Below are 12,500 nucleotides of genomic sequence, written 5' to 3' on the forward strand. Positions count from 1 at the left end.
GGGTCATTTTGCCCAATCCCTGGTCCTTAAGGAACTCCCTGCGTACAGCAGTGATATTTTAAAAGCATTGCACACCTTTTCCTCAGACCTGACAGTCTGAGAGAACGAATTCTCTTCCGAATCGAGGATTTCCCTTTGTTCTTCTAATTCAGTGATTTGTTGTTTCAAATCCGCTGCTCTGGCAAAGTCTTGATCTGTAACACATTGCTCCAGTTCATCACGAAACTGATTTAGCTTGACATGGATCCCAGCAACCTGAACCGATTAAAAGCAAGTCAAAAAGACTTCAGTAAGTTCTAATGTTTGTATGCGTTTGTGCTAACTTATCAATGATTCACAAAATTGTAGATAGGGTGGCAGTGCAACTAAAACGATTGGACATTGGGATGATAGAATCCTACTTTGACCACAGACTGAACACTGCAGCAGTTACATGTAATAGATGACATCAGGTGAAAAATTAATTACTTAAACAATTTGAATTCTTCTTTCCTCTCTGTTCTGTTCTAAATACCACGGAATCCTATATGTTTTGATACCTCTTAAGGACGGTGCCAAATATTGTTATTGCACATACGTTCTGCGCATCTTGAGATACTCAGATTTCCTATGGGTGGTGCTTATTAATACAGGGATATTTTTGCACGTTTAAAACTATGCGGGGTAACCATGCATTTTTTCAGAGATAATTAAGCTTTAATTTGGAATAGAACGCAATATATTGCTTTGTACATGTATTTTAAAGCTTTTTACGGATATTGTTGATTAATTATCTTCGAAAAATGCGTGGTTCTCCCCAATTTTCTTTTTTGAGTTAAGATCAGCTTTTCCTGCGTATTCAGTAAACTGCGCCAAAACCCTTGAATTAGTGATTAGCAGGCACCGTCCTTAACCAATGGTTAGTGCTGACCAGGCTACGAGCAACCGGCCCCAGAACTTCAAGTAACTGAGGGGGTTCAACTTGCTTGAGGAGAAACATTTGGTTACCTTTTGAACATTAAAATTTGGTTTTATCAAACAAAATGATAAAGGGAAATTAAGCACCGTAGGAAAGATCTGTGAGCTGGAGTTAAATGTGGCTAAAATACAATAACATACTACTTGTCCTTCTCTATATCAGTTCGGTATTTGATACAGTTGATTACAAAATTCTTCTTGAACGACTGCATTCTAGTTTTGGTATCACTGGGTTAGCACGCAAATGGTACCAACTGTATCTCACCAATCGCTGTCAATTCATCTTGGTGAATGGATCAACATCAAAGAATTTTAATCTCAAACAAGGGGTTCCACAAGGGTCTCTGCTCGGCCCTTTGTTGTTTACTCTCTATGCCACCTTCCAAAAGTTCATACATGTACGTACGCCAACGACACTCAGTTGTACCTTGCATTCAAGCCAGACGACAACGTGAATCAGAACATTACGAATATGCAGAATGCCATCAATGTTATCAAGAAATGGATGGTTGCCGATAAGCTGAAGCTTAACGATGCAAAATCAGAGCTCATCATACAACTGGCAAAAATCAATGTTGATAATCTTCAGGTAGGTGATGCCCTACTCAAACCACTTTACGAAGTTCGTAACTTAGGGTGTTGGCTAGATCCACAACCAAGTTTGGTTACATATCTCAATAAAGTATGACAAACAGCCCTCTACTATCTACACTACATAAGGAAAATCAGAGGTTTCTGGATGAAGAAATCACAAGATTCTAATTAACGCCTTGATTACAAGTCGCTTAGACTACTGTAATAGCCTGCACTATGGTGTTCCTTTAATCCATCTTCAGAAGCTAAAAAGGGTGCAAAACACTGCAGCAAGACTTGTAATATTCCAAGATTAAATTTTGAACATATCTCATTAACATTAATGCAACTATACTGGCTTCCTGTAAAATCTAGAATTCAATTTTAAAAGATCTCATTATTTACATTTAGTTCAATTCATGGATTATCTCCTGACTATCTATCAGAAGTGATAAACATTAGAACTCCATCAAGATATAATTTAAGATCAAACGATGAGATATTACTTGTATCACCAAAAGTAAAAAAACATTTCAAATGTTCATTGGGTGACCCTGCATTTGAAGGAGCTGCATCTAAACTATGGAACTCAATTCCGAATGAAATACGCAATGCTAAGACAGTAGAACATTTCAAGAAATTACTTAAGACCCATTTATTTAAATACACATTTTGTCAATAGTTGTATCTATACATTTTTTCGTTATCAATCATTTTTCCTAAGGTACAAAATTTAATGTACTTTATTTTTACATTTTCAATCTTATGCTAGTTATTGTATTGCGCATGTGAGCATCTGTATATGAAACACCTACCATACAAGTAATAATACAATACATATAAAGTTTAACATAGAATTATTACCAGGCAGGGAGACCACTACAGTCTAGCCAATTACAGTGGATCCCTCGTTAATGAGAAGTAATAACTAAAGCTACTCATATATAAACAAAAAAAGTCAAAAGAATACAAAAAAATTTGGATTGCTCTAAGCAGCACGACAGCGGGCAGAGGTGAGTCATCGCTATGTTGCACATGGGACAAATTGTTCTCCAGGATCGGATCAGATGTTGTCAACATTGTACAGATCTAGAGCCTTATTGTAATATTGAAGTAGTGAACGCATAAACGAGACTAGGGAAATGTAACTTGTGCGTAACTCAGCACAACTTAGGCAAAGTTAAGCCCACACTAATGTGGCCAGCGCTCTTGTCCTCAAGCTTAAATCATCTGCAGGGTGGTCGCACTGGCTTATTGCTTGCCTCACAGCTTTTGAGCTGATCTTTGCAGATCTTTTGTTTGGCTGCCTGTATTTAGCGAAACTTTGCGGCTAATCCAGTTCGCATCCCTTCCCACCCTTGCATGCTTCACGGCATTGGTAAGTATGTTCCATTGAAATTCCTTTCATGTGATGATGCAAGTTGGTAACAGCATGTAGGGGGAAGGGGGGGTTTTCCCTGCTCATAGATACCACCCTGTGAGGGCTGACTTTTCTCAGGTGCCCTACCAACCTTTGAGGCACCAGTTTCCAAGCTCATCTATTGGCAATGAATTTAACATTGCGTGTTGGCCCTTCATCACAGCAAATTAAGGAATTGTTGCGGTGCAACCCCACCAATGCAGCATTGCAGTTTTCATTCTTTCCAGTTTCCCTTCATTCACCCATTAAACATTGATGACCAAAACAAGCCCCAACCTTGAGTTCCCACTTTCGCTTTTCTTCCTTGTTTTGTGCAGTTTCTATCACAATCATGGGCTGTCTAACATCAGCAATGATCTCCACTAGTTCCTGAATTCTGTTTGTTTCTTCTGGTTCAACATCCATGTACCGTGCATGAAGAACACCAACTAATGACTCTGGTACCTCTGGTAAGACCAGTAAGTCATGGAGCATTTGGCAAAGGTTCTTCCTAGAAGATGAAAAATTATTACAAATTTATGAAAGACCACTTAAGGTAGTTACCAATAGTTTCAGATCAATTACTTTGACAAAACTTTCTGCTGAGTTCTTTTAAAACCTACATGAATTACTGAAATTCCTTAAATCTGCTGTCACTGACAACATACTTTTCATTTAATTTAGCAAAATTGATGTCATCCACTGACATCAGTTTTTCAATAAATTCTCTTACCGTAGCTTAGCTTAATTGTCCTTGCTAAAAAAATATCAAATACTTGTGAAATGTTCGTGGCTAGTCTGACACTGCGTTTTGTCTCCGCCAAGAGACTCTTCAGAGACCTTCACAAGTTAAATTTATACAAAAGCAAAACTATTGTAAAATACTTGTGAACATTTCACAAGTATTTGACGATAGTTTTGCTTTGATTACACGGTTGGGAATCCTTCTGCGATAGAGGGCCAGACTGTCAACATCTAGAATTTGCGAACCGGAGTTTGGGCGCAATGCTCAACGGGTTTGCCTTTGAATTCTAAAGGTCTCTGAAGAGTCTCTTGGCCGAGACGTAACGCCGCATCAGACTTAATTAAGCCACGGACATTTCACAAGTTTTTGAAAATAGTTTTGCTTTTGCCTAAAAAAATATCTTGTGGTTAATGTTTCTCTTCTCTAGGGAACTCATTTGAGTTATTCAATCTTATGTGTATTTAAAAATAGATTTTGCAGCAGGTTATGGAATTTGAAACTTGGTTCTTGTCTACCTTTTACTAGTCTTAACATAAGGATAATCTGTTTTAAGTCTCATGGTGTTTTTGCAGTGAACCTTGGTGAAAAATACCCTGATAAAGTCTTGTTTATGGTACGTAGACCTGCCCATCTGACAGTGCTTGGATTTTAATGTGGGGCTTTTCAGGATTACACAACACATTCAGATGACAAAAATTTTGGGTGTTACCTTCCAACTTCATCAGAGAGGTCTACGACACCCATCAAAGTCAAGAGCTGCTGAATAACAAATTTGTGTTGGTTGTCATCTGAATCTTGATCTAAGGGCTGTCCACACAAAGAACTCTCCACATAACTGATGAATACAAAAAAATGAAAAAATAAAATTAAGGAGAGCAATAATGAAGTAAGTGGCATCAAAGAACTACACATGTCCTTTTATGTTTGAATGATCATGAGACAAGGTGACAAACTCAAGAAGATGGTTGAAAGCTCTTTTGAAACTTTGCTTAAAAGGCAAATTTCGCTGGCATGCAGGGACATACTTCTTCCATACTGTGACGCAAATATTGTTTAACTTAAAATTGAGAAAATTGGTTAGCTCATACATTGTAGGTAGATCCCTAGAATAATAAAAATTATGGATATTTGACAGGGTCAGGAGAGTCAATGGTTTTGTGGTTGAGACTTTTTCAATACTCTTAAGGTGTAGCATCTTAATTACTGTATATAAATTCTAGGTATCAATGGCATTTAATAAAAGGTAAGGGTGAAGTCTGCTTATGAGCCAAATGGCTCATTAGGCTGGAGCTTATCCCGGATTCTGTAGCATGAAGCGACTAAGAGTATTTCTACTCCCCCCTGGATGGGATGCCAGTCCATCGCAGGGTAACCCCCGGCATTAAATTCGCCAGTACCCATTTATACACCTGGGTGGAGAGAGGCACCATGAGAGTTAAGTGTCTTCCCCAAGAACACAACACAATGACCCTGGCCAGGGCCCGAACCTGGACTACTCCATCCGGAGTCGAGCGAACTAACCATGAGGCCACCGCGCCTTCCAATGGCACTCAATGATCGACCCAGGCAAAGTCTGCTTTGAACTCGAGATAAGACAATGTGTACTTAGAGAAGAGAATCCTACCCCTGGATATACTTGCAAAACCCTGACACTTCGGGTAAAAGTTGGTCCAAGAGTTGTTCACCATCCACACCCATTGATTTAGCATGCTCTCCGAGACATCTCCAACAAAATGCTGTTTCAGCATTGAGGCTGTTGTAATCAATTCTAACAGGACCCTCATCTTCTTGTTCCTTTCTCAATAAATTAATGTATTCCTGCAAGTCATCCACTGGCAATTCTAAGAATGAGGAATAAAAGTTGGGGCAACGATAAACTTCTGTGCCAAAGGAAAAGACCATGGGCGTGTGAACTATGGGTATTTGACCATTATTTTGGGGTATTTGTTTAACGAATCAAATGTACTGTTACTGTGTAATGGCATGATCCTTTTAAGAGGTACTGTACAGGTAGAAGAACTTCTGGGTGCACACCGAGAACCAACAAACAACCCACAAGGAGCCCAAAGTCTACATGTAAGAATCAAACCTAGAACACATAAAAAGGAGGCAGTTTGCTCACACCCTACATAGATCCAGAAAGTTAGGGTTATGGATCGGGATAAACTTATTGAACCTAACACTCAACCTCCCATTGGGATAGGGTACCATTCACTGAACAGTTATGTATCATCGACGTGTGCCTAATATGGGGGGTTTCTCGAAGGAATTACATCCACTCCTTCAATTGTCTGACAGGTGCAAACAAGCAGTACCTAATGTGCCAATAATGGCATTCCACCGACCAAAGAATCTGCAAGATTATTTGGTTCATGCAAAACTATGGCCACTATATTTTAACAATCAAGACGATAAAGGAACCGTGTGCACTGTAATAGTACCAGATGCGATGTTTGTAACTATGTTGTTCCCGGTTTTTTTTCACGAGCCATACAACCAAGAGAAGCTATACTATAAAATAATTATCAGTTAGATTGTAATTCTTATGATGTTGTGTATTTAAAATTTTACTTGTAAGGTTTGCAGATGGCAGTATGCTGGATTAACCAGCACTAAATCTAGGCTAAGATTTAAAGCAGAGCTCCCTGGTTATTTATTCTTACTGCCTGTAGTGTTAGAAAATAAAAGGTTTCCAATCGTCCGCATTTTGATGTTTCCAGTTACTGCTTTAATAATTAAATCATTTTCTTTCCTTTCTTCTATAGAAAAGCTCATTGCCTAACTAGTGAATTTCACAGTAAAATTTACACTAAAAACCGATATTGCATGAATCACGAAGCGATGAGTACGATATCTGTTTTTCGTGTGAAATTTACTTTGGAATTCACCAGTTTGGCAATTAATTTTCCTTGAACCGTAAGGCTGTGTAGGTGCGTTGAGCCACAGAAAGCGTGCGAAAAATGAAGCCTTGCTTATGTTCAGGTGAGTTAGCCTGGGTTGAGCCTGCAATCCATTTGAAAACCCATACCTGGTCAGTGGTCAACTTAAAAAGTCGGTGAGCTCTAAGCTTGAACCCGCGATATGGTCATGTGATACTGGTCAGCGGACACCTTGTTTTGACAGGTGTCAAAAGATGGATGTCCAATATCAAAAATGTATGCTGTAGCTTAAACTAGCAGGATACTGGTGACATTGGCATACACGGAGGGGTGGACGTACGTACGGACGGTCGATGATGTCATGGCTATAAAACCAAGATTTCTCGCATCGATGGGTTACCATATTTCTTAACTTGGTGCTCTGCGCGAGTGACGCGTCGCTCTGCTAAAAATAAACTGGCTGTAAAAGAAGGAGAGTGGGCATACAGATTACAAACGTTGAGACCACACGGTCTCAACAATAGCGACTTCTTTTACAGACAGAATCGTGTCGCCAAAAAACAGTAGTTACTAATCGTGTTTCAGCTGGTACTAGCAGAGAATATATATATTTTTTATAGCACGTGAACACTCTTACTTTTTTTGTTTTTGTTGTTGTTATTGGGTTTTTGTTTTCCCTTACAGCTATTGTTGTCAGTTTAGTTTCATCTTTTTCATATGCGTGCAGTGTTTTAATTAGTCAAGTTTGTTATTGTGAAGCGTACATTTTGCAGCTTAAGTAGCGTGGAGTTAACATTCTTGTGTAACGGTTTCCAATCACCCTGAAAAAGGCTGTCTTGTGTGGCTGAAATATAGGTGTAAACTTAAGTTGTATCATCTCTTCATTTGTGGTCTATTTTTTATTTATTGCTTGGAGAAAACATCTATACAACATCTTGTGCTTGTGGGACTTTATATATATATATATTATATATATAAACGTGGCATATACCTTTCAATACTGCTTTCAGAGCTAATTCAGCTACTTCAGTGCATCCCTCCACATCTAAACACTTGAGCAGTTCAATGACATCCCTGTCAAAACTTTTGAGCCAGTTACCCAGAAGCTCCTTGGTGCAAATGATGTTAATTGTCTCTGACCTGTCCTGCAATCCATTAAACAGCAGCTGCACACGCTGAGCAATGGTAAATGACTTGATGTTCACCTTTTCAGCTAAAATGCGATATGCCAGCTTTCTTACTGATTCTGTCACATCTTGCGTTCTCCCTGTACAAAGAAGAATATTCTAGTCAACGTTTCTGAAAAACCCTGTGGCTGGGGCTTCTTCAATTTGGCTGCAAAGACCTGCACAGAGTCCCTGCATAAAATATCTGACAAAAAAGATAGATTTCTTACTTAGCTTGTTCAAAAGAACTTTCAAAATATTGCAGAAGGGTAGTTTATTTTATTGTCACTGATAGCTCTCTTGGTTGCAGAGTTATTCAAGAATTTGGATTATGCAAATTAGAGTACATGTGACGTCACATAGTGGACACAAAATAATGTAAAATCACAAAAAATAGAACTGAAACTTTGTACAGTTGTTATACTCATCACAAAGTTCCATGATATGGCCAACTGTGACGTTTCCATAGCAACACAATGGGCTCCAGGCTCTCTCCATCCAAAGGGTTAAAGTGGTACTATGATCAAAAAATCATTTCCTTTTTTTCTTCCGATTTTGAAAGCGTGTTCGCTTAACACCTAACTGGCAAAATTTTGAGCTTTGAGTTTTATCCAAAGGCTGTTTATTTTGAGTGTAAGTTTTGGATTTCATGGTCCGCCATTACTCACGTTCAAAACTGGCCGATTGGACCTCAGAGGGTTGGATCTAGAGAAAATGACGTCATTTACTCACTAGCTTAAAACTTCAGCGTGTAAACGCAATTTATTATATATGCAAAACACAGGTTGAAAAGTCTGAAAGCCCGAAACTCCCGTGCTGCATATTAATTAGGCCGCATACACGCATTGCATTCTTAAACTAGTGAGTGTTTGACGTCATTTTCTCCTCGACCCAGCTCTCTCAAGATTTTGAAGTCAGTAATGGCGGACCAATAAATAAGAAAATTCTAGCTAAAATAAACAGGTGTCTTTTTAAAATCAGAACTTAAAACTTGGGTGAGTTAGTGTTTAGTTAACATAGTTTTGAAATCCAAAGGAAAAACAAATTTTTTTTTTGGTCGTAGTACCACTTTAAATCAAAGTTCTCCCCCCCCCCCCCCCAATAAGTTTATTTATTTATTTATTTATTTACTGATTGAGTATGAATACATACATGGGTGGAATAACAATAGGACATAGATCCCCTACGAGTTTAACCACCAGGATACACCACAGAAGACAGATCACAACATGCCCTAGGTACTCTTTACGACAAGTGTGTGGGTTCTTTTACGTCCCACAGGATTGTGAGACAGGACCTCCGGCTTATTGTCCTTACCCGAGAAGACTAGAGAGTCTAACCATTTGCAGATGTAATTACAAAGGCAGCACTTTCTCCTCAGTTATTTAAAGACCCTGAGTGTTGGTCCGGCCGGAGTTGAACTCACAACCTCCCGCGTGATGTTCATTCAGTGGGTGTGAGCAAATATGGACATTACACAGCACAAGCAACTGCTGCAAGTCTGTTAGACTCTGGAGCAACAAAGAAGCATTTTTCATTTCGGGAAAGTAGAGGTCTGGTAACGAGTATGTTGCTATGGTGACATCACAATCACTATCACGATGTGTACTTCTGGCAGCACATTAACCCTGCAAAATCTGTATTTTGTGATTTTACATAATTAATTATTATTTTGTGTCTACTTTGTGATGTCACAAGTCCTGTAATTTGCAATTAAATCAAAATCTTGTAATGAATAACTTGGCAACCAAGAGTGCTATCACAATAAAATAAACACTGTTCTTCATCATTTTGAAAGCTCTTTTGAACAAGCTAGTATGCACTTTAAGTTTTATCTTTATTTTGTGATAGTAGTTGCACTTCTTGGAGACTAAGAATAAAATTAATTTTCTTTGTAAAAATACCACTGTTCTAACCACACTTACATCGTAAAAATTATATTTACCTATAATTGCCTCTAATGTCTGAGCTGAAATTGCGATATTTAGGAGTACGGCTCTGCGAACTTCAGCACTGGTGTCTGTGGACATCAGTTTTAAATACGTAGATATAACAGCACATTCTGCATCTCCTGGGTCCTGCAGACGAGATATCGCAGCAACAGCCTGCACCCTAACTGCTGGGAATTTGTCATGTAGACGTTTCAGCATAGTCTCAAAGATTCTATCAGCAAGGTTGTCGTTGATAACGGCATCATCATCCAGGTTGTTCAAGAGTTTGTTAATGAGTTGACAAATGCGGAATCTCACAGCTTTATCTTTAGCATCGTGTGAGTCCAATAGGAATGTGAACATGGAATCAAGGAAAATGTTGGAGGCATCATCTTCCTCATCATCACTGTTTTGGCCACCCTGTTAATGGTCACATACTGCATAATTTACTACGTAGAATTTAAATAGCATGCAGCCTAGAACACTAGTAGAACAAAAGTATATCTTATACCAAGTGCTTTTAAGAGGAGAGCATCTTTTTTTGTCTTTTAATCAGGAAGGGAGAACAAGAATATTGACTTTGGATGATAATTATTCCCTTGAAATGGTGTCTTGTTGATGTACTTGTACAGAAAATAGGGCGCTCTTGGAATTGACCAATACGTGAACATAACAATGTACAATGTAATTTCAACATAAACTTAAATACAAAGTGAATTACCCCCTGAATTGAAGGAATACGATGATCTTTAAGCGTAGCATACTTTGCTGCGAACTCAATGACTCGTTCCACCGCAGGTTCCCTGTTGAATACCACCATAGCGTGCTTCAAATGAAACAGAAAGCTTTCTTGAAATTCATCTTGTGATGTCTTGTCATGGAGCTTTTTCAACTCGGTTAAGAGCTTTTTGTGATGTTGAAGTCCACGTTGTGCTTCTTCAAAAACGCTTCTTACATTGTCATACCGTGCAGGCATAATGAATCGTTCGTAGTACAAGCAACAGGCTACTGCGAAAATTCAACAACAGTTCGTTCGAAAAATGGCGCCCAAATGTAAGAACTACCGAGCATCGACTAGAGACTAGAGCTCAGGCCTTCGTCAGGAAGCGCAAACAAAATGGCAGCAAAGTTAGTGCTTTATTTTGCACCGGTTCCTGTTTTATTTTTGACTTACTATCTGTTATTTTCGGGTAAGAAAGCTTCCAGACGACACGAAAATTACAAAGGAAGACAGGCTGTATCTGGAATTAATGGTTTGAAACCTAATTGTCCGTCGAATTTTCACCTAGTGGACGGGAACTGCGTAAGATGCCCTCGAGGCCAGTTTAGTTTTCAAGGATGGATTGCCTGTTTGCAATGGTTAGACTGCGCAAACATTGCTCTGGATGTAAGAATAAGGCGAAGGATAGGAGTACCAGGCCATCTTAACGCAGTAAAAGAAGTTTATTTGGCTGATTGGAATGGATATGATGTTGTTTATAGCAAATGTGCCAGTGATGTATTTTATGAAGACTGTCTGCACGGAATGAAAATGGTAGAAGGTCTACAAGGAAGTGAATTTGTCGTTCAGCTTATAGGAATTTGTTACGGTGGAAATTTGGAGGTAACGTTTTCAATTAAGAAAAGTTAATTCACTCATTAATTATGTATTGGAAAGACCATAATTCAAAAGCTTTACACTGTACAATGCACCTTTCAATCTTTAGCCCAAGGGGAGGGGGGACCGTCATACCCAGTGGATTTGACTCAATCTTCCCTCCCATAGCTGGGTAATAGTAGGAAATTTGACAAAACTCATGATCCCGAGGGTGGGACTGTTTGGCAAGGTCGCCCAATCGCCTGGAACCTAACTTTAAGCCCGCCATCCCTAACATTACCCAGAAGAGGTCGAGGCTGAGTACAGGCTTGGCTGGTCTTTCATGTACCGAATCTGAAATAATTTATGTCCATGAAACAAAAAAAAGGCGAACATAAGAATACCTAATTAGCAAGACCTAATCGGAATAACAATGGTTCTTTTGTTCTCTGCCATTTTAGTCCGGTATATGAAAGTCTATCTGCCAGCTTTGAATAGTTAAAAGTTGTTGAGTCAGAATTGAAAAAAGTCTTTGATAATTATTGGATTTTGGAGAAATGCCATTGTTCAAGGCTTAAAACATTAGAAGACAAAAAAGAAAGGCTGTGGTGGCGAGTGGTTAAATGCGAATTTGCTAAAGCAGGTCAGTTGTTTGATAGTTGTTTCGATCTCAGAATTCAATAAATTATAGTCTCAGTAAAAGGGGCATTTATACAAACTTTGCAAGCTAGTTACCATAAATGTAATGAATTATTTCCATAAATTCTTTGCTAATAGGTGTACATGTTCCAAAAATCATATGTTTTTTGCCCACTTTCGTTTAAGGGATTTTGGCGGGAAAAAGAAAAATGCAGTCAAATTTAGTTTCAGTCACTGTTTACAATGTATAAAAAATTACTGCTATAAATTAAATACAGTTTTAATTGGTCAATGGCAAAAATCATATCAGTTTCATAGAATCTACAAATTCAAGCATCATGCAATAGTGCATAGCCTTTATTAATTACTTTTATTAAATTTTATTGAAATGCCAGTCTTAGATGATGTATTAGACTGGATAGAGTGTGAGACGTGCAAGGGTTGGCTCCATCAGTACTGCTTCTGTGACAGTACCAATGACACTGACTGGAAGTGCCTCCTGTCATGTAGTTGAGGCTAAAACGTTTATCGTGTAGGGATGTATGCATTCAAAATTATATTAGGGGTTTTAACCCATTCACCTCTAAACCTGCCTAAACCGGCTATACCATTGGGAAGCCCCAGGAGTCAATGGG

The 12,500-nt window shown here is 38.7% G+C and overlaps 2 protein-coding genes across 2 annotated transcripts in view; one reads left to right on the forward strand and one right to left on the reverse strand.

Moving 5' to 3' along the window:
• Nucleotides 1–10,705, reverse strand: part of LOC138043081 (condensin complex subunit 3-like) — a 28,057-nt gene extending 17,352 nt beyond the window's left edge. The window contains exons 1-7 of the mRNA XM_068889196.1: nucleotides 10,372–10,705; nucleotides 9,665–10,070; nucleotides 7,545–7,820; nucleotides 5,299–5,515; nucleotides 4,384–4,509; nucleotides 3,227–3,440; nucleotides 76–255 (exon numbers count right to left, since the gene is read on the reverse strand). Of these exons, the coding sequence (XP_068745297.1) occupies nucleotides 76–255; nucleotides 3,227–3,440; nucleotides 4,384–4,509; nucleotides 5,299–5,515; nucleotides 7,545–7,820; nucleotides 9,665–10,070; nucleotides 10,372–10,626 (1,674 nt within the window). The 5' untranslated portion in view covers nucleotides 10,627–10,705. The remainder of the gene's footprint in view (nucleotides 1–75; nucleotides 256–3,226; nucleotides 3,441–4,383; nucleotides 4,510–5,298; nucleotides 5,516–7,544; nucleotides 7,821–9,664; nucleotides 10,071–10,371) is intronic.
• Nucleotides 10,706–10,767: 62 nt separating this feature from the next.
• Nucleotides 10,768–12,500, forward strand: part of LOC138043098 (protein O-mannose kinase-like) — a 3,216-nt gene continuing 1,483 nt past the window's right edge. Inside the window, exon 1 of the mRNA XM_068889221.1 lies at nucleotides 10,768–11,253. Within this exon, the coding sequence (XP_068745322.1) occupies nucleotides 10,768–11,253 (486 nt within the window). The remainder of the gene's footprint in view (nucleotides 11,254–12,500) is intronic.

This window comes from Montipora capricornis, chromosome 3 (assembly GCF_036669925.1).
Source record: "Montipora capricornis isolate CH-2021 chromosome 3, ASM3666992v2, whole genome shotgun sequence".
NCBI lineage: Eukaryota > Metazoa > Cnidaria > Anthozoa > Scleractinia > Acroporidae > Montipora > Montipora capricornis.